The sequence below is a fragment of the Danio rerio genome, chromosome 16, assembly GCF_049306965.1.
Source record: "Danio rerio strain Tuebingen ecotype United States chromosome 16, GRCz12tu, whole genome shotgun sequence".
Classification (NCBI taxonomy): Eukaryota; Metazoa; Chordata; class Actinopteri; order Cypriniformes; family Danionidae; genus Danio; species Danio rerio.
The window spans coordinates 8662501-8686122 of NC_133191.1; the positions used below are offsets into that span (position 1 = coordinate 8662501).

A 23622-nucleotide genomic window follows, 5' to 3' on the forward strand; every position below is an offset into this window, starting at 1 on the left:
GCATCCCCAACAATACATAAGGGTTAAAGGGATACTTCACCCACAAATAAGAATTTACTCACTAGGTTAATCACCCTTAAGTTGTTTGTTTTGAACACAAAAGAAGATATGTTGAAGAGAGCTGGAAACCTGTAACTATTGTCTTCCATAATAGGAAAAACGAACACTATGGAAGTCAGTAGTTGCAGGTTTCAAAATATCTTCTTTTTTTGTTCAACAGCTAAAAGAAACCCAAACATATTTGAATCAAGCATGTGGTTAGAAAATAATGACAGCATTTTCATTTTTGGGTGAACTATGCCATTAAAGTTGTCCAAAATCAAGATTGTATCAATGCAAAATACTACATCAAAAATTGAGTTTAGATGTATTTACAGTAGTAAATTTACAAAATGTCGCTGTGGAACATGTACTTTAATTGATAGTCTAATGATTTCCGGCATAAAACATTATTATGTTGACCCATACACATATATATTAACACATATTATTACAGCATTTGTTTGTTGTCCATGTAGTCATTGGATATACATACAAAAAATGGTATAAGTCCAGCAGCTTTATCCTCCTTTAGGATCCTCTCCAGTGCATCTCCTCGCACAGAAAACTTGCTGTCGGTAGGAATTTTCTTCATTCTCACTCCACCTATCAACCCTGCCCTCTCCACCGATGAGTGTGCCTGAAATACCAACAAAACACTGTTATTTCATTAAAATTCATGTTTCAGAATAAAGCCTTTACTGTCAGGACCAAAAATTGCCAAATTAGACTTATGCAGACACATGCACTGAAGCACTTCAGTGTTATCCTGGCACAGCCCTGCAGTAAGACCCTTTAGCACTGTTTGACATTTACGCTCAACAAGAATCTGGCTAACAGTGCTTTTTTATGTTGCGTTTTTATCATGGCTAAACAAACCTGTGCAGCTTTCTTTCATAATGGCGTGTTGTCTCACCTGATCAGATGAATAGGCAACTAGTTTGGATATAATGTCAGTCTCAGATCGGTCAGGATGGTCCGCCTGGATCAGCCTGACGATTTTGGAGCGAGCAGCAAGAAGGGTTATGAGAGTGGCTTCACTGGCAGTGCTCTGTACAAACAAATAGCACAATCATTTATTAGCTTAACCAAAATAACGACAACTAAACTGTTAAAAACAAATAAAACCAAAACAAAAGAATGACAAAAACACACACATATACTGTAAAAACTCCAGGGGCTTCATGTATTAATGTATTATTCATGTATTGCGTACGCCAGGTTTCACACTCATGTTTGGATTTACTAACGATGAAATTAACGTGAGAATGTGCGTTGGTCCGTAGCAACTTTATGTCTGACGTACGTGTATTTCTTGTGTGCATTTGTTTTATTTCCATTGGCGACTCCTAGAGGCAATTGTGTTAATTTGCACACTACAAAGTAGAGTATCGCACCAACACATGTGAAAAACATTACTATTAATTTATAATTGATAAAATGGGTTAATTGACACATTTTTTTTTTTTACTAATTATGCGATTTTGAATGTATAAAAGCATTTGCAAATGTATACAACCCTTAGTCTATAACAATGACAGTGTTGGCCTCATTAGAGGACATTGTCAATGGTCGAATCCGAAGGGTACGCATTTTTTAGGGAACACAGTGATTTTATGGCCCACGATGATGACTGGCTTATTAGCCATTTCAGATTTCCAAGAGCTATCCTCAGCTCTGTGCTGAGTTGGGTCAAAATTTTTTAAGAGAGACAGCGAGGAGGCTCCAAGGTGGAAGGGTGCGCGATGGGTGGCTTCTTGGTGAGTGATGTATTTAAAGATATTATTTAAGTATTTTATTTAATTTTATTTAATTTTATTTAATTTTATTTTATTTTATTTTATTTTATTTTATTTTATTTTATTTTATTTTATTTTATTCAGCATAATTATTTACCTGCATATCAGAAGACCGCAGTTAGCAGTTAAAGACGTGGCTGTTAGACCCCTCAACAACCCACAAACTGACCAAGAGCGCAGATACAGTGATGTCCATTCTCGCACTCGGTCAGTTGTAAAGCGGGCGACTGGGCAGCTGAAATGCCAGTGGTGCTGCTTTGACAAGAGCGGAGGGGTGCTGCTATTCCACCCTAACAACGTGTACCTCTAATACATCTCTGTCTCCCACAGACACGGATACTACTCCAGACAGTAAAGTGTTGCCCACAATAGAGGCAACTCTCTCCTCAAAGGGTGTTAGTTCAGCATCCCCTGTTTCCCCCGTCTGATTGGTCCACACTTTGAAGTTTCTCTTCTTGCTTGCTTTTTTAGTTTGGTCACATTAACATATTTATAAGGGGGAGGAGGCAGGGAGGGGTTTTCCTCATGTGCGCTCAGTTTCACGTTAATTCGGATGTACAAAGAGAATATGCGTGGGAATCCGCGTACGCAGTGTTTCGTACATCTGAATTGTTTACAGCTTTGTCCGTAGGCAATGTTTAAGGGTTAATTCAACGCAAGTTTTTGTACATGAGGCCTCTGGTCCTGTGAACTGCTTTAAAACATGCATATTTTATTCGATGACATAATCTCAACTGAAAAATGAAGAGAGGGCAGGTAGCAAAGAAACAACAACCAATAGCATGTGGTTTTTATCACAGCTCTGCCATGAGAGTAGTTGAGTTAAAGCGAATCAAATGAAAACCAAACGAGTCACGTTGAAGGAGGCAGGGAATGCCAGACACTAGAGAGCATTTGCTTGGTCAGAAGATTTGATGAGAAACTGAAGTATGAGGTGACCAGAAAAAAAAGTCATTGATCAATTTAGGGAGAAGTGACAAACTGCAAGCTGTACATGTTTATAACAGGATGCTTATATGCTCAAAATATTGAGCAGGTCTAATAATTTGTAGACATGATCAATATTACTTGAAACATCATTTCCCTCATCTTGAGTACTGTATTGAGTGAACATCTTCAATCGATGCTGTTTGGACATTGTAAAAGCAACAGTGATGAATTTTCATCAGCTCTCCAGCTCTGTTTTGTATGTTCTCAATGACTGAATGAGAAGACTTCCACTCGAAACCCCTCAATGTGGATCAGCTCAGCTCATTGTGAGGCACGAGTTGTCTTTGATTTTCCTGACAGGGAACACCCACGTCCTGATTACTAATGATTCACCTTAATTTATGATATATCCCTTGCAAAGGCACAATCTGTGTTTTCATTAAAATATACAAAAACACAAGACAGGCTCACTGAAAATATATGCCCAGGACTACATTTTTAAGAGCCGACAAATATGTACCCTAGACTATGTTTTTATTACAATTTTTATTTTCATAAATCCACCCACACGGAAAGAACCTATATAAACTTATATGTAGATATAAAATAGGAAAACGGCCAATTTTATATATGTCACATATATTCAAAACCTATATCAAAACCTATTAAAACCTATGTTTATATAGGTTCTTTCCGTGTGGGACTGTAATGACCTTTCGGTCATATTCATCTATAAACTGCATTAAGACATTAAGAAAACATTGTATTTTGCAATGAATTTGGGGGATGTAACAGTGATTGTGTGGATGTGTATATGCTGTAGTATGAATCTGGAAGTGACTTGAAATTAGAAAAAAGGCTATATTGACAAAAAAAAAAAAGAAACATGCCATTGTGTTATACATTTCTCTCTTTTCCACTATCTTAGAAGAAAGCATTGACTCAGGAAAATGTGTAGACATCATAGCTTTTCATCGCCTCTCACTTATTTGCCATAGTTAAATTCCATAACATGCCATTTACATGTGATACCAATTTCAAGTGTTTGCACATACATAATTTTATTATTATTTTTTTCTGTTCTTGGTTATTGTTATTACCTTAATAATAGAAAATATGATCTAGGCATCATGTATGACAGTTGCCAAAGTGAGATATATGAGCTATATAGGAGACATATATTGTATGTACATATAGAGCTTATATGTGGATATAAAGAAGCAATACAGTATACCTATATGGCCTGTATATGCACATATATGCACTTCGATTTTGCCTATATGTTTTGCCTCATTTGCTGTAACTAAATATCATCATAAATGTTACTTCAAGATGGAAATGCGATGGCGACTTCAATTCCACTTTTTTTGGTCAATAGACAGTTGCAAAGTCACTCATAGTGTGAATCAGACCATGCTCCCTGTGCACCTTGCTTTTTAACTGCCTGCTGTACCTCGTTTTTTTTGCTGTTGCGCAGTTGTGCACTCAAAGTAAAAAAAAAAAGTCAACTCTGATCGGGTAAGCGTGTTACATCAGTCGCGTCTTTTTCATTCTCTAATCAAATGAAGGCGACGGCGGGGTTTCAATTGAGGCGAAAGCAATGTTTGTGTCGCCAAGACAACTACGAAGACTTTTGAAGATAGAGGAGAGACTAGTGGTTACTATTTTGAGTTATTAGGAGCTGTATGACAACACAAATCTTGAATATCACAATATTATTAAATATTAAAATTACACCAATATCAACGGCAACACTAACGCACAATACGCAGCTGATTCAATCGTTGCATAGCAACATAAAAAGTGGACTGCGCTACTTTTTTCTTTTCAAGAAAAATAGGCCATTGTGGTGCACTTTTTTGGAACATAAAAGCGCATTCGGTGTGATTGGCCCCTTACTCTGCTTCATACTACCATGATAATAAGTGTTGACTACTTTAGCTCATCCATGAACATGATTTCCACAGTAGTCCTATAGGATGTAATGAAGACCACTACCATCATTACACACTCAGTCAAAACTACACGCTTTATTGCGCCCTCTACTGGTCAAAATGACACATTAAATTTAATGTCACATCTACCACATTCACCACATTAATCCAACTGTGCATTTTTGACAAAAGGCTAAAACATTCCTTCCTTCCTTCCTTCCTTCATTCATTCATTTTCTTGTTCGGCTTAGTCCCTTTATTATTCTGGGGCCGCCAACTTATCCAGCATGTTTTACACAGCAGATGCCCTTACATCTGCAACCCATTACTGGGAAACACATATACACGCTCATTTACTAGAGACAATTTTAGCTTACCCAATTCACCTAAAGCGCATGTCTTCATACTTGTGGGGAAAACCGGAGCACACGGAGGAAACCTACGTGAACACAGGGAGAACATGCCGACTCCACACCGAAATACCAACTGACCCAGCCAAGGCTCAAACCAGCGACTTTCTTGCTGTGAGGTAACAGTGCTACCCACTGTGCCGCCAGGCTAAAACATAACATGATAAAAACCTGTTCTTAAACAGTTGCTGTACACCACCTACTCTTATTTCATAAGTCAGATGTTGCAGGGTTATTATGACTTACAAGTGATTCTTTAGTGAAAATAACACAGTGTCAAATTCCGAATATTACTCGCAAAATTGTCTTCTACTTCCACCTGTTCTCCTCCCCTCTCTCCTGTGCCCACCTTTTCGGAGATGTATTGCTTACAAAATCCGCAAACTCCCTCATTAGGGCATGCTATCGGTGAAAATAATGCCTGTTGTTGCCATAGTGAGCTCTCTGAAAAGCCCAGAGACAAAACCATCCAGGAGGAGGACACACTCTAAAGCGGCCTTAATGACAGAGCATCAAACCGACTGTCATCAGTAGGCTATCCGTACGCTGTGCTTCCTGTGTCTCTAAATGATCACAGCTGCTCAACTGCGGCATCAATAGTGACGAAATGAACAGAGGCCACTCTCGACGCACGGCCCGCCTGGCTGTCTCCACTCGTGTGGAGCTGACGTCTTAAAAGGCAATTTCTACAGGATGTAACAATTTTCAGGGCCTGGACAACAAATCAATGACAAGCAAATTGTTGTGTGAGCATTTTTTGATATTTGTTGTTTTTTCAGAAGAAATTGTCCGGATTAAATACGCATTAAGAGCATTGATGATTGCCCAGTTGGCATTTTAGGTGGTTTTGAAATGTCCACATTTGTGCACCTGACACAACATCCTAATGGGAATTCAGATATGCAATTATTTTTTTAAAGGTGGTAAATCCTTGATTATATCTTGTCAAATATTCTCCTTTTCAGGTTAGAGCAAAACCACACAGTGTTTGTGAATTTTTAAAAATGCAAATTAGCTGCTGCTTTCCAAAAATGAGTGGAGTCTTTACACGCTTTATTATCCTATACAGAAACAATCCAATCTCATACAGGCCAAAATGACATGGAGCGGATAACAGCCTTAAATCTCTTGAGACAATATTATGATTCACAAGGGTAATTAACAGATTTAATTTAATTTAATAAAATTTTATTTATTTATTTATTTTTTAAGGGGTCTTCACCTTTATTTGTATAGGACAGTTGTCACTGTCACACAAGGAAGAGAAAGATGGTTATCTTTAAGGCTATTTATTTGTGCAATGCAACACATGCTGAGAGATGAAGCAGGTAAATAGTGTAGCAGAGGGAGAGCGATCTCACACACAGTTTAAATGGTAAGTTTCAGATCTTCGGCAGAGATGGCAAAAATACACATATCCTTTACTCAAGTAGAAGTACAGCTATTCATGTTTAAACGACTCTGGTTGAAGTACTGACTACACTATTGTACTCAAGTTAAAGTAAAGAAGTATGGCCTGAAATTTGTACTTAAGTAAAACGTATTCATTACTACAACCTGTTTTTGTTTCGCTACCTGTTAAAGTTTTTTTTTTTTTTTTTTTTTTTTTTACGTGGTATTAGATTTAAAGATCAGAGACATACAGTACATCGTGGTCAGAAGTGGACAAAAGAATTTAACCCCATTTAAATGCTTGATCTGAACAGATATGTGTCTCGTTTACCTGTGATCTGGTCGAACAAGGCGCATCTTATTACTGCGATGACAAGAAATAGATTGATTGAATCAAAAAGGCGTTCAAATTGCGCAGAGACAAGAAATAATATAGATCGCGCCACAAAATACATTAAAACAAAAATAATGAGCCCAACTTAAAAATGTAAAGAGTAGAAAGTACAGATATTTGTGTAAAAATGTAAGGAGTGAAAGTAAAAAGTTGTCAGAAAAATAAATTGTTAAGTAAAGTACTGATACTAGAAAAGTCTACCTAAGTACCGTAACAAAGTAATTGTACTCTGTTACTTCCCATCTCTGATCTTTAGTATTACACCAACAAACCTTTAGTCACTTCCCTTAAGCAGAAGCAGGACATCCACGGAGGAATAAAAGGGGAAGAGGGAGAGCCGATAAGGACAACCATCTGACTTTAATTCCAGCCAGTGAGTGAATGAAGGAGGTGAGTTTATGTGGTGCATGGGTGATTGCAGGTGCGGGTGATCAGTAATCAGGTGATTGTTTATGGGTGTGGTGAGTGGTGGATGGTGAGGGAGAGTGGTGATTGGAGCTGCAGGAACGAGCTGAGGGTGTGACAACAGTAGAGATTTTACAGGCAGGAAAGTGTGGGGAGCAGAGACAGGGGAAGGACCAGCAAAGGAACTCAAGCTGGGAATCAAACTCAGGTCATTGTGAGTACATTGGTGCTATGTGTCAATACCCTAACCGACAGAAATTTCATTTTTAAAGGGCACCTATGATGAAAATCATCTTTTGGAAGCTGTTTGGACAGAACTGCGTGTAGGTCATATTGGGGTGTTGTAAAGAAAATACGTTTCTTTATTTTATTTTCGAGGCTAAAATAGGATCCAAATCACTCCCATTTTGAAGCCCACCGCAATTTGATGTAGGAGTGTGGTTTCCCCACCCACCAATTTGATTGATAGCCGCATATTAACAGGTCTCTGTAGTAGCATGTATAATCATATCAACAAGATATGCGCAAAGCAACCAAAAATAAAAGATCTGTTCAGCATTCTGTGATCATCAATCATCATCAGATGTGATCAAGAATGAGTTTTACAAGTTTAAAATATTTTTAAAACAGCGCATGTTTGTAATGAATTACAGCAATTTTACTGTCTTTATCGCCACAGCCGCATGTCAGTACAATTATAAAAGAAGACGCTTCAATCCCGGTTTGTGTATGTTAAATCACGTTTGTTTTGTACATTATCATAATGGATGTTTTCATAGCAGTGTATATAATAGTGCATATCCTGTCACACTTGCCATGTAAAAACAGTACCCACTGTTAAACGTGCCCACTGTGTGTGTGTGTATTTGTGTGTGTGTGTGTGTGTGCATGAACTTTGTGACAACATTGTGTGTGACTCATCGTTGCAGAAAGGCTTGAATTAAGTCTATAACAAATACATCAAATAATCATTGGGAAGTTCTTACTGTAGTATTTCTCACCAACGTTACGTGAGATCTGCTTCATGTCTGTCACTGCGCTGTTTATCTGACAATGATTGAGATTGAGGCACACTCTGATAGGCACGTGGGAACGATGGGCAGGGAAAATTAGCATTAAAGGCACAGGCAACAAAAACAGCTATTTGTGTTCAGAGCAGAAATTTCCAATATTCTGAAAGGTCTAATGCGTAATCTGATGGGTGTTTTGAGCTGAAACTTTACAGACACATTTTGGAGACACAAAAGACTTCTCTTAAATCTCAAAAAAAGGAGTAAAATAGGTGCCCTTTAACCATGTAAAAAACTATATTTACTATTTCCTCAAGTGTATATAACTACTGTAGGAAAATATCAGCATTTGGTACATACTTTCAGTATTATCTTTGCTTGAAATGAGCCGATCTAATCCTGTTTATACGAATGAGCCTGCTCCCGACCAGGTTTGAGCTATTAGAACTGTTGCTATGACAACAACTCTTAGATGAGTTTTGAAGAACAAAACGATCCTGGATCATGTCAAATCGTCAATATCCAAATCCAGCTGATTAATCCACCTACAAAGAATAGACCCCTGGTCCCAGCTTCTCCCCTCGAGAAACATCAGTCTATAACGATCGATGACTGGCTTCTGTACTAGTAACCGCACCTCTGTCAAATATACTTTGGTATCGGTGATGTTTTGTAAAATAAGTAATCGCTTTCTTTTACTGTATGTCCTGACAGCGATTGTTTTTTTTTTTTATTATGATGAAATAGGATCAGTAAAATCACAAACTGTTTCTTTGTATCTATTTAAATTTATTGTTAATATTGGGCTCGTGGATCATAGGGTACAATTTACTTTTATCGAAGACCAATTATCACCCAGGAAAAACCCTGATATTACACTATAGGTAAAATTCTTTATCTTCCCAGAAAATGACATATATTGTAAAATATGTATAGAGTATATATTTAAAGTATAGTAGATGCTAAAGCAATTTTTAAAGGATCTCACCTGGATGACCCCACCTCCTTTGCCTTTGGTCCCAGCAAGAAAATCTTCCGGTAGCTTCAGCATCTTTCCCAGCCAGTCCAGCATCACTGTCTCTAGCTCCGTACAGGCAGGACTTGCAGCCTTACAAAACATCAAAATCCTGAATTACATTACAAGATGAGAATTTATGTAAGTATGGATAGATGGATTGATGGATGATGGATATACAGCAAGACAGGCATCTAAATGCATGGATGGATGGATGGATGGATGGATGGATGGATGGATGGATGGATGGATGGATGGATGGATGGATGGATGGATTGATGAAATGATGATTGGACAGACAGGTAGGTCACTAAATGGATGAATGAATGTGTGCCCTCAAAAAAAGAAGTACAGTATATTGATGGATGATGGATGTATGGATATACAGCAAGACAGGCAGCTAGATGGATGGATGGATGGATAGATGGATGGATGGATGGATGGATGGATGGATGGATGAAATGATGATTGGACAGACAGTTAGGTCACTAAATGGATGAATGAATGTGTGCCCTCAAAAAAAAAAAGTACGTTATACTTCAAAGTAATTTTATGAAGTAGACTTAAGTAACACTGAGGTATATATTTAAAGGTCACTTGAAGTGCTTTGAAATGTGCTTTTTTATTCAATGTTTGATGCATTTTGCATTTTGTTTTATCACCGCTCTGCCAGTGATACCAGTTGAGCTCAAGTGCATCAGATGAAAAGCAAACGAGAAGCATCTTGAAGGGGCGGGTCATGTCAGATACTAGAGAGCATTTGATTGGTTATGATGTGATGAGACGTTAGACCGAGTTTCTGACTCTCTGGTCCCAGGTCACTTCTCGTAAAGAGTGAAAGAGTAAAAGTGTAACAATAGTAAACTTTAGTTCACATGTAGCCCACTCAAGTTTTTCATTTGTACTGCAAGTGAACTTAAAAGTTACAAGTAGTTTACTTTAACTATATTAATAGAGAATACTTACTTTATTATAGAATAGTTTGCCATCAATTCTCTAGTTTAATATTTAGGGTTCTTTCCCAAAGTTATATTTCATAAGTTTAATATTAAACATGATATTAAACTTTTAATGAATACGTTGCTGTGTGGACGGGCCTAAGTGTTACAATAGTAAACTTTAGTTCACATGTTGCCCACAAGTTTTTCATTTGTACAGCAAGCAGACTTAAAAGTGGTTTTACTTTTGCAATTCATTAATTTTCCTTTGGCGTATTCCATTTATTTCTCAGGGGTCGCCACAGCAGAATGCAACAGCAGAACATGCAAACTCCACACAGAAATGCCAACTGACCTAGCCGGGACTCAAACCAGTGCCCTTCTTGCTGTGAGGAGACAGTGCTCACCATTGAGTCACCGTTTCACCCCTACTTTAGCAATATTTGTGTTAAATAATTACTTCAATAGAGAAGACTTTGACATAAACTCTCTAGTTTAATAGTTAGAGTTCTTTCTCAGAGTTATATTTCATAAGTTTTCCATTGCTTTTACACTTGATCACATAGTACTTTGACATCATTATTTCCACAAAAAAAAAAAAATGTATAAATTACATTTTACCCATCCTTACAGCTACAATAGGGGCAGCCTTTGAAGACTTTTTCCACTTTGTAACCCATCATGCAAAAAACTGGTTTTAGGGCAGTGGTTCTCAAAATTTGAAGCCAGCGACCGCCAATGTAAGATCGTCAAGAACTCGCGACCCCCCATTACCAAAGCATATACAAACAATAAAAATAACTTATTTTAAGCTGTTCACAATATTTTAACTACATTCAATATACATTACAGGGGTCGAAATTAACATTTTTGCTTGGTAGCACAGGTGCTTTAAAACTTTAAAAAATTTAGGTGCACCAGCCAAAATTTAGCCGCACCCATAAATTAAAAGCAACATTAATACAAGTTTTATAAACATATTTATTGCATTTGAAATCAACACTAATCCAAATTAACAAGCAAAAAAATATATATGCATGCGTGAGGAAAATATCTCTCAATGTCAGAAGAGGAGGAAAGGAGAGGCACAGGGGCTGCTAGGGCGAGACAGATAACGCTTTCAGAGTCCTTAGGTGCAGCAGGCTCCATCCAGGTACAGAAGGAGAAAATGCGGCGATGTGGCTGTATTAGGGGTCTTGGGTTTTTTGTGACAATGAAAAAACAAAACAAAGAAAAAAAATAAAAGGTTCAAATTCCGGCAATCTTCCTACTGCATTCACACAGCGCAGCATTCCAGTAAATAACTGGTAATGTTACAACTTCTCTTTCCGGAAAATAGCCAGAACGAATTTACCGGTATTTTCAAAAAAGGGCCTGTTCACACATACAACCTGTACAAAGGTCTGTATGTGTGAAAGGGGCTATTGACATCCATATTAGGAAGATTACAAAGTGAAGTCAGGGGTTACAGCTTTCCAGCAGTCTTCAAAATATCTTCCTTTGTGAAGAAATAATTTCATAAAGGTCTGAAACAAGTAAGTAAATTATTAGAGAAGTGTACATTTTTGGTTGAAATATCCCTTTATAGGCCAAATATACTAAAACTTCTGTCTGTATAATTCAAGTACTGTATACTTACGTGCAATGTTAAGTATTTTTCTGGAAGTATTTAAAATTATGCTTTCTTATTTTAGTTTAAAAGAGGTATACTGAAAACACTTCTTTTCGTAAGGGGGGATGGGCAGAAACAAACAGACAGAAAAACAGGTGGCTAACAAGTTTATGTATATATATATATATATATATATATATATATATATATATATATATATATATATATATATATATATATATATATWTATATATATATATATATATATATATATATATATATATATATATATATATATATATATATATATATATAAACGGATCATTTAACGAACAGAAAGGAATATGGCCAACTGAACAAACAGACAAGGGTTTGGACAGAGAGAAAAACATACCCAAGAGAATCCAATGCAGCCAATGGCTCCACACAGTATGTCTGCGAGCATTGCAGGATAAGAGTGGGCAGTGGGAAAATATGCATAGAAGTATGGGCTGTGCCAGTGGGTGACCTGAAACAGTGCAGAAAATAAACAACATTCATTTAATAATATTAAATATTCATGAAATTCCAAGAGATCATTTCACAACCTCTGTATTTGCTTATGTGCAGTGATATTTAATGGAGTTTAAGTGTAATACACAGAGGACAATAGTCTGTGGTTGTTCTGCTGCTGTGCAGCTGCTCTTTTTAGGAATAGTGACATTATTTTATTTTGTCTCTGGATGTTAAAGGTTATATTAAATTATGATGGCTAGATGAACTTATTCCATGTGTTAAGCGGAGAAGAGAGCTCTAGGCACTGTGTGTGTGTGTGTCTCTCTGTCTTGCAGGATTTTCCTATTGTGAGTCATTCATTAGCTCCAGCACACACTATAAAACCACTATTAAACAGCACTTCTAAAAGGGAAAATTGGTCTAATTGGGCACAGTGGGAAGGTTAACACCTTTAAATCAATTAAAGTGTTTGTTTTTTCCTCTGAGCTATGAAATGAATGGGTGGGGAGACTTGTATTTGACCCCAGGTCAGAGTTTAATGATCCATTTCCTAAACGGTGGATTTCGAGTATATGAGAGAATGACACTAATGAGAGAAAACACTGAGTGTCCTTGACTTGTCCTGTGATTCTACATCTTCATCTGCACAAGTTCAAATCACACTGTTTTATGAAGATTTGCATTGCTCTTCATCACCCATGAGGCGGGGATCTGTTTAAATGATATACAACTTTAGATAAAATCTGACATATGTTCGTTAAGATTCTTGATCAGTAAATTGATAGTACAAACCTTCAAAGGCAAACACTAAAACATTAAAAGACTGGTTAAACTAGATGTCACAAGGGTTCTGAGTTAAAAGCCTTTATTTTTTTTTTCAATGAGCAAATATGTAAAAAGTTTCCTATATCTTGTGATTCATTTCCTAACAACTATCCTCAAATTGGTGGATTTTGAGTATATAAGAGAATGACACTAGTGAGAGGAAAACCCTGGGGGTGTTTGAGCTGTTCAGGGACATAAAACTAGGGGCTCTATTTTGACGGTCCATGCGCAGAGCGCAAAACGCAGAGCGCAAACGCTTCAGGGCATGTCAGAATGTAATTTTGCTAATATAAGGACGGAAAAATCCACTTTGCGCCATGGCATATGGTCTAAAAGGGTTGAGTTTATTTTCTTAATGAGTTATGGGTGTGTATTGAGAATAAACCAATCAGAGTCTCATCTCCCATTCCCTTTATGAGCCAGCTGTGTCGCGCCATAAGCGCATTTGCTATTTACAGGACGCATAGTAAGTTCACTTTTGCTTTTTCTCTCGTGGATGGGGAAACCTTGTACGCACAGACATCAATTAGCCTATAAATAATTAATTTTGTTTGTTAAGTGCAAAGATTTGTTTCAAAACTATTTCTATATTCAGTTCTAATTTCCAGCAAACAAATAATTGAACAGTAATAACAAAATGTGCTCAAAAACCTGAGTTATTTCAAAATACACCTGCTATGCCCCATGTGGTCTAAAACCTGACAGGTGGACAAATCTAAGCTTGTTTTTAATAAAACAAATATAAATATGCATATAATAAATAATACTGCTAATAGTGATAAAACCATTATACAAAAGCAAATTGAATAAACTGAAAAAGACTCCCGAGATGAAGGATTCAAGGCAGTGGTTTTTAAATTCATGTAGGCTAGAAAAATAATATGTTTTGTAATATTTAATCCTTTATATTTATATCATATCATATATATATATATATATATATATATATATATATATATATATATATATATATATATATATATATATATATATATATATATATATATATATATTATATCCTATATATATCCTTAATATTTAAATTCTTTTTCATATGTAAAGATATTTGTGTATTGCTCCACATCTTGTGTATTAAGCAGTGTTTAAGCGAGGCGCAACTCTGCACCGAACTTTAGACCGGGTTTATTCTGGTCTAAAGAAAAGACTATTACAGTTTCTCAAAATAGCAACGCACCAAAACACGCCTGTTATTTTAGACCAGAACGCCTATGGGCGCACATATGAGCGCAAATTCATTTGCTATTTAAACAGCGTGGCGCAAAATGTCAAAACGACTCTTGCGCCGAGCTGAAACTAGCAAACAACAATTGCGTCACACCTTGCGCCACATTGCGCCGGGTGTATGATAGGGACCTTTATCTTTAGGCACAAGATAAAATCCTACTGCTTTATGAACATTTACATTATTGTCATTTATTTATTTATTGGTGTTTGTCGTTTATTTGTAATTTATTTACAATGCCAAGGTGACCATACTTTCAACTTAAATGTCTGATTTTTATTTTTATTTTTTTTGTATGATGTAAAGTTTAACAAAGTGACTTAAAGTAATATTTCAGTAGTCTGGAACAACATTATATATTATTATAATTCCTGCCTATGTTTTCATACACATTAAACCCAGAATAATCATAATTTGGTCAACAGTTTATTCACAACACATAACCCAGGAGCAATTATGGACAGATAGTGCGAGGCCCGGATTGGCTAATCGGGAGGACCGGGACAATTATTGGCCACAAGGGTCGGTGTCCCTAACTGCTTGCACTCTCCGCACTTTTTTCAATATTTTTTTTATTTGACCATAGCTGTACTCTTTTTATCCATTATTTTTTCACAGCTCTGCTCTTCTTATTTATTTTCTTGCAGCCCCGTGAGCAAAATGCAGCCTGCAGGTTAATGATAATGTAAGTATCATTCCACCCCAAACAAGCAGCAACTAATATAAGAATTTGAATAATTAATATTAATGAATATTAAACCTGCTCAGTGAAAATCAGATGATTCACTACATTAATAAATCTGACATAAGTTGATCAGAAATCTAAAAAGGAGAGAAAAAGATTAAGCCGGTCACGCCGGTTAGGTTTTGCAGGTCACAGTGCAATATGTTTTATTCCAGCTGCATCAACACAACAACGCCATTGCGGTCCAGTGGTCAGCAAGTTGTGTTATGACGCTGCTGACCCGTGTTCGAACCTCACTAAATTAATTATTAGTATTATTATTTTTTTTATTATTGTTAAGATACATAATACTGTTAGGGATGTTGAACATGAAGTTCTAAAGCAGCTGTTTTCTTGAAAAAGACGTGATAGTGTCATTAGAAACTGAATTGGAAATGACCTTATTTTAATATAGTCAGTCGTGAACTGAGGTGGGTCGATCTAAGGCTTGAAACTCCAGAGCTGAAAAGGAGTCCCACTCCGACCCTGGATAGCACACTTGTCCTCTTTTTCACTTCAGTTAAAACAATTGTGCTTGACAACTGGCATCTACGCAATTTGTCCAAATATGTTTTCAAAACCGAATTATGATCATGTATTTCAGAGAACATCACACTGAGTAAACATCAGAGACACGAGTTTATAGCAGAATGAGAGTGGAGCTCATTAATATTCATGACCCTTCCAAATAGGGTAAAAAGTGAGCGTTCTTTCTAAGGCCAATTCCGAGGGATTTACAGACGTGGACAAAATTGTTGGTGCCCTTCCATTGAGGAAAGAAAAAATACAGTGGTCACTGAAAAATAACTAAAAATAAATGAATGAAAATCAGATATTGCTTTCAAATTGTTGTTCAACGGAAGTATTAAAAAAGACAAACTAATAAAAGGTACCAATAATTGTGTCCATGTCTGTAAATGGTCTTTATGAATGAATTAACTAATGAATAAAAAAAAAATTATTAATGTTCAACATATACCTTACTCTACAAAAGTTTGTATTATGTGACTGGCACTAAACATACTGTACCTTGATCCTCTTTTTGGCATGTTTTTAGATTAAGATATTATATCTTTCTTTTTCTGTCCAAGTCAATATCATACTGCCTCTATAATATTTATGTGTGGACTCATTTATGTGTTTAATTAGGTTTTTACTGCATTAGCAGCATGTTTGGGATCATTATCATGCAGGAAAATATAACCATTACCAACAAAAAAAACAAACACTAAAAATAGAAATAAACCTTTTGTTATGTATTATAATTGTATGTCATATTCTTATAATTTTATCTTTAAAAATGACAGAATGTAATGATTGTAAAGTATCATTACAGCTGTAGAACACTAACACCCTCAGGAACTGTATCATAGCTGGTCAGACTGACTCACCCCTGGCATGATCACCCTCTCGATGTCTTTGACCACATCCTCATAGCTCTCTGGCTCCTCGGGGGCCTCCTCAGGAATCAGTGACCTCAGATATCCCGGTTCCACATCAGGGTAAACCTGCCTTTTCTCAATGTTCTCTATATAATCCGCCACATAATCAACCATCTCCCTCCCGCGTCTCCGAAACTCTGCGGCATCCATCTTTTAGTCTGAAAGATTGAATAAAGACAAACTGACTTCGGCTACTCTTAAACTCCTCTATTAGAAGAAAGGTGTACTTATATTATACTGTAATTGAGATTGTTTGCAGGGTCATCATGACTTTCAGTGTCCAAACCAGCATTCCCACATTAAAGCAAATTCGTATTTAACAGTTAGAGATTCAAGAATGAAAATTCTGTCACTGTTTACTCATCCTCCACTTGTTCCAAACACATTTGAGTTTCTTTGTTCTGTTGAACACAACATATTTTACAACTGATGCAGCTGCCAATGACTTCCATTATGTATTTTGTTCCTGCGATGGATTTCAATGGGTGTTTTACCAACATTCTTCAGAATATTGCATTGTGTTCAACAGAAGAAATACAAATTTAGAACCACTTGAGTGTTAGTAAAAGGTCATAGAGTGTTGATTTTGGGGTAATTGATCCCTTCAAAGTATGTAGAACTTTAAGTTTACCAAGCCTTATGAGGAAACGTAAACATTTTACGTTTTGTCAGTTTAATGGCTTATTTGTACGAATTCAGAGTTCAGTCATATGAAAATGTAAGATTTTTAAAAGGAGGCGTGGTACCCAAGCCCACCACTGAACCCAACCGTTATTGGGGGATAAAATGTACGAGTGATCATACAAATTAGCCACTAAATCAAAAAATTAAGAACTGCTGTGAGATAGAGTTGGGTTACTATTGGAAAGTTTCCACTTTTGTGGTGATACTCTGTATTGCAATTTTTGATCTTGTTCATTTACATTTATATTTACAAATCCAACAATATCCAACATAATCATTTATTCAATATCCAAACTTAGAATTGAAGTAACAAAAGCTATCAAACTAACAAAAGAGCAACACTTGCTTTGACAAGTCTTAGGTCAACTGCTCGGGTCGAAAAGATAACACTTAAGGTCAAATTAAAAGTAAGATAAGGTGTACTATATAATTATACTACTTTTTTTTACACTTCGTGACATTTTTCTGTACTTATTCACATGTTATTCACATTTAAATACACATTATACATCTAATTTTAAATATTTAATTTTAAAACTATCTATTTTAATGTGCTTTTGAATTGTTTAATACATATTAAAACACATTTATGTTTTCTTTCTTTTTTATATTTGATTTATTTTCATTTTTTTATTCATTTGAAGTTTAACTTGAACAAACTTTTTTATTGAGTCATATTATCTTAATGTATTATCTTAATTTATAAAAAATATTAATTATTATAAACCATTAGCCACATTGAATTAAAACACAGTCAGAATTATTAGCCCCCTTTTGATTTTTTTTTTCTTTTTTTAATTATTTCCCAAATGATGTTTAACAGAGCAAGGAAATTTTCACAGTATGTCTGATAATATTTTTTTCTTCTGGAGAAAGTGTTATTTGTTTTATTTCGGCTAGAATAAAAGCAGTTTTTAATTTTTTTAAAACTAATTTTGGGACAAAATATTAGCCCCTTTAAGCAATTTTTTTCTGATAGTCTACAGAACAAACTATTGTTATACAATAACTTGCCCAATTACCCTAACCAGGCACATGCACACATAGGGCTCAACTTGCCCTTTTTAGTCTTGGATAGAAAGTGCCCCGCGACGCAACACACCCTTGGTCCCGCCCTTCAGTAGGCGCGCGACAACACAGCTGATCAGAACGCGCGCGACAACACCGCTCTTTAGTACGCGCGCGAAAAAATAAACAGGGGGCTAATAAGTCAGGGGGAATAATAATTCACTGTGTGTGTGTATATATGTATATATGTATATATGTATAAATGTATAAATGTATAAATGTATAAATGTATATATATATATATATATATATATATATATATATATATATATATATATATATATATATATATACATATATATATATATATATATATATATATATATATATATATATATATATATATATATATATATATATAGTACTTAGCATGAGTACACCCCATTTAAATATCTAAGTATAAATATAGGCAGTGTATTTTGGTGCATTTAAACAAAACAGATTTATTACACATGATTTACTGAAATAATATATTAGTCACCAAACATATTTTGAAATCTAAAGATAAAACAAATCAATTCAAGCAAATTATTGTGAAAAAGATTACAACCTACAAAACTTTAACTATTTTTTTCTTTTTTATTTATTTATTGTTTTGCTTCTCTTCATTTTTCCTCTTTTTTTAAATGTGTATTTAATATTTTTTTATAACATACAAATTTGGGCGTACTAGTATTTGGCCTGTTATCATATGTTGCTTTTGTGACTAAGTTACTAATGTATATGCACAAACATAATATTGTATAACTTAAAAATATGAATTTAAAAGATAGATTTGTAAGGGATGGAGGGATATATTGTCTTTATTTACATTTTTTTACATGATTAAAAGTGTTTTAATAGAGCTATGTCAGAGGGGTTTGTAACAGTGGCTACTACTAATTATTTATATGCCTGTTATCTCTTCACCCTAATCCACATAATACAAATGGATTGAGATCTGTCAGTGTTGGTGCGTGTTTGTGTGCGTACTTGTGTGGATCCAATGACTTTTACACATGCACATATGTACAAAAAAAATGTCATTATTTCAGAACATACTATAAATAAATATTTACAAACCCTAGCACTAAATCAATGCATTATTTTTGATTTGGTAAGCATTTAAATCTAAACTTTAAAATGTTTCAGACAAAAAAACAAACAAACTAGAAAATGTAAAGAAGGGTTTAAAATCGATCAATAGTATTCATTAAAAAATATATAGATACTAAACCAATTTTAAATAAATGATTAATCTTTTTTTCTGTGTAGGCACATCATGAAACACTTTATGATTTGTCATGTGCACATATCTTTATGGCATACCATGCTGCACTGAGGCAGCAGTAAAAATGGAGTAAAAGCTACAGTAAAAGTATCTGCTCACATTTGGCTTATCACATTTAAACCGGCATGACTTTATTCTGTTTTTAGAAATGAAATAAGACATTTTAAAATACTTTAGTATATAAATAAAATGCAGAAGGAGAAAGCCAATTCGCAGGTACACATGTCATTAACCTGACAAAATCCAATAATAATCCTGTATGTGAACCTTGCACCTGTACTCTGCTCTAAACGCTCAACAAGTGCTATCTGCTCACATTATGTCTTCCTTTCATCTAATAGCTTTCATTGTACTTACAGTGTCGGGCAAATAAAGAAGAGTCCTCCCTCCTGTTGATCCTCGTACGCTTTCTGCCGGTTTCAAACACACATATACAAACACACACACACACACACACACAGAGCAAAAGAGAGTGGTGTGGAACAGCAGTGAAGCCTGAGGGTTTATCAGCTCTGCCACTGTTCAGACAGCCAATCAAAACGAGGCTTTCATTCAGAGAGCTCAACGCAGGCAGGGCAAGAGGAGCTGATTCATGAGGAGTTAATGAGAGCCATGTGAAAATATACTATAGTAAATCATATTAAATAGTGCTTTTGAATCATACTATAGTAAAGTGTATTATACTAATTGTATGCTAATTTAATCATAATTTTTTTTATTATATTCATTCATTCATTTTGTTTTTGGCTTAGTCCCTTTATACTTAGAGGTTGCCACAGTGGAATGAAGCGCCAATTTATCCAGCATATGTTTTACAAGGCGGATGCCGTTCCAGCTGCAACCCAACACCAGGAAACACCCATATATTCCTGTATTCACACACATACACATGGACAATTTAGCTAATTTAATTCACCTGTACCGCATGTCTTTGGACTGTGGGGGAAACCGGAGCACACGCAGGAAACCCACGCCATCACAGGGAGAACATGCAAACTCCACACAGAAACGCCACTCAAACTAATATTAAAACTATTTTAAAACTCTTTGTAAATAAATGTAACATATTAACTCTTGTGAACGGATATACACTGTAGTATACCTAAATTATAGTAAATTTTAGTATCAAATTGTAGTATAACATAGTAAAAACATGGTGTACTATAGTACACTGTATATTTTATAGTATTTAAAACACTTTGTTAATGAATGCTATAGAATAACAAGAATTAACTCTTTTGGGCTATAGTAAAGTATAGCAAAATATAATTTGCCCTTTGTAAAAACAAAATTTTACTGTACTATAGTAAAGTTTATTATAGTGTATTATACTGTATTTACAACAGTGTTAATAAATGCTACATCATCACTGTAGTATTAACCAATGTGAACTTGTAAAGTGCAATACACTTCAGTTTTTGTCACAGTAAACTATTATATTGTAATATATTATATACCCTTGGTAAAAATGTACCTACTGTACTATAGTAAACTATATTATACTGTACATTACACTGTATTATATGCTACAGCATACAGTAGTGTTAATTATTGTGAACTGTTAAACTGTAAAAATACTGTAGTATACTTTTTACCACAGTAAACTGTGGCATATTGTAGAATAATATAATGTACCCTTAGTAAAAAAAAAAAAAAAGCTTAATGTAGTACAGAAAAGTACATTATATTGCATGTTATAGTATTTACAACATTTTATTTACAATTTTATTAATAAATGCTACCAGGGTGCAAAGTTTTTTGGGGGGTTTGACCCCTCTAATTAACGCTTGATCCTCCTGAAGGACATCAAAACAAGATGAATGAGGGGTCAGCCCTTTAATATTAAGAAATGTTCTTTTTTTATTTTATTTCTTAAATATTAATAATTAAAAGTGTATAATCAGAATCATTAACCCCCCTCAATTATTAGTCCCCCTGTTTGTTTATTTTTTCCCCCAATTTCTGTTTGACAGATAGAAGATTTTTTTCAACACATTTCTACATATAATAGTTTTATTGTCATTTCTAATAACTGTTTTATTTTATCTTTGCCATGATGACTAAATACTATTTTACTAGATATTTTTCGACAGCTTAAAGTGACATTTAAAGGCTTAACTAGCTTGATTAGGTTAACTAGGCACGTTAGGCAAGTTATTGTATAATGATGGTTTGTTCTGTAGACTATCGAAAAAAAATATATATAGCTTAAAGGGGCTAATATTTTGACCTTAAAATGTTTTCATTATTATTAATATTATTATTAAAAACTGCTTTTATTCTAGCTGAAATAAAAATATGACTTTCTCCAGAAGAAAGAAGAAAAAATATTATCAGACATACTGTGAAAATTTCCTTTCTCTGTCAAACATCATCTGGGAAATATTTTAAAAAGAAAAAAAATTCAAAGGGGGTTTAATAATTCTGATTACAACTGTATACATTTTGACTCCACCTATAACATTTCATACCATTGTGAATGCATAATTGCGCCAATCAATGCGAAAAAAAAAATGATTCAACCGTCTAAAACTGGCAGTTCTGTTAAAGCTGGCACTGATGGACATCTTCAGTATTCACAAAAGACGTTGCTTGTTAAAATAGGCGTTTATATCTGCATGCAGCCTAAAAAAAAAAAGTTGAATTAGACACATAATTTGTATAGTTCGACCGACAGTAACCTCTAAAATAGTCACTAAATATCCTTGAAAATGCTAAAAACTTATACATTTTATTAATTCATGAGATGTAATTTAAATACATTCTGGTCAGACCAGCTAGAAATGGCTGGCAACCAGCCTGGAAATGGCCAAAACCCCTCTAAAATCAGGCTGGTCAACCAGCTAAAACCAGCCAATCAGCCTAGGCTGGCTTAAGCTGTTTTTAGCATGGAGTAAGTAATCTACAGTATTTATTACTTTATCAATTCACTATACAGTATGCTGGATCACTCGATATCAAAGAGTTGTACTATCATACAGCAATATGATACTCAAAAAATGGTATTTACTATGAATTACAATATTATTATTATTATTATTTCATATGGGCGTTAATCATAAGAGGCTATTTCTGGTTTATATATTTAGTATAATATGGCCTTAGTGGATAGCAGTTGAATCTTTGTTCTTCAGCTCCAGAACTAATTTGTTCAAGATGTGAGAGAAAAACCTGTGATCTAATGACTAACTTTACAAGAAAACACGTTTATTCCATCATACAACATATTATTGCTATATTGTTGAGTCATTTCGATGTGAAAATAGAAGCTGTAAACTGTAGCTAGGCACTTAGCTTAAGCGGCTATTAACTGCAAAAATAACACTTAAATTAAAACACTGACATAAAATATTCTCCACAAATACCAGGATAATCTTTGTAAACACATGAAATAATGCTGTAGTAACTTATGGCAAATAGTGTTTCTGAACCATACATACTACAGTAAGGTAAATGAATTGGTCAGCTGTGGTAATTCTATCATCACAATGGTAATTCAACAAATTTAGTCATATAAACAAATGACCCAATAATGTAGTTTTCTACAACTACGGAGACAGTTTTAGTTAAATACATTGCCTTTTGTTTGAAATGAGTTACTCTGGTAGTATTTTTTTATTTTGCCCACCTGATTGTGACTGCATTGGTGACATTTTGTTCTAAAAGTACACCGTTTGTAGAATTTACAATGTTAGATTTGCTGCTAGATTCACTCAGAGAAAAACAAATTGTTCAACCGTCAGTTAGAAGGGAACGTTCTCTCAACTTTGGCTAACATTCCCTACAGGCTGTGTTAATGTTTTAAAGAAAACATATTAATGTAATATCCAATGAATAATTAAAAAGTTGTTTTTTCCAAAACAATGAACAAAAACATTCTCGCAATGTTTTGAAAATGTTGGTAAGGGACCAGATCAAACAATGTTAGAAAACGTTTTGACAATGTTTCATAAAAACAAAGTAAGAACATTCTCACAGTCACGTTAGAAAAAA

At 34.8% G+C, this 23622-nt stretch overlaps 1 protein-coding gene across 2 annotated transcripts in view; it reads right to left on the reverse strand.

Annotated features, from left to right (window-relative positions):
- Positions 1–20106, reverse strand: part of ddc (dopa decarboxylase) — a 44375-nt gene extending 24269 nt beyond the window's left edge. Inside the window, exons 1-6 of one of the 2 annotated variants that reach the window (XR_012391399.1) lie at positions 19987–20106; positions 16557–16765; positions 12273–12386; positions 9302–9421; positions 956–1090; positions 1–679 (exon numbers count right to left, since the gene is read on the reverse strand). The exon at positions 1–679 is cut by the window's left edge and continues 271 nt beyond it. Coding sequence is in view for 1 of the 2 variants with exons in the window: in NM_213342.1 (NP_998507.1) it covers positions 536–679; positions 956–1090; positions 9302–9421; positions 12273–12386; positions 16557–16757 (714 nt within the window). In the remaining variant the exon portion in view is untranslated. 2 annotated transcript variants of the gene reach the window in all.
- Between the last annotated feature and the right edge of the window lie 3516 nt (positions 20107–23622).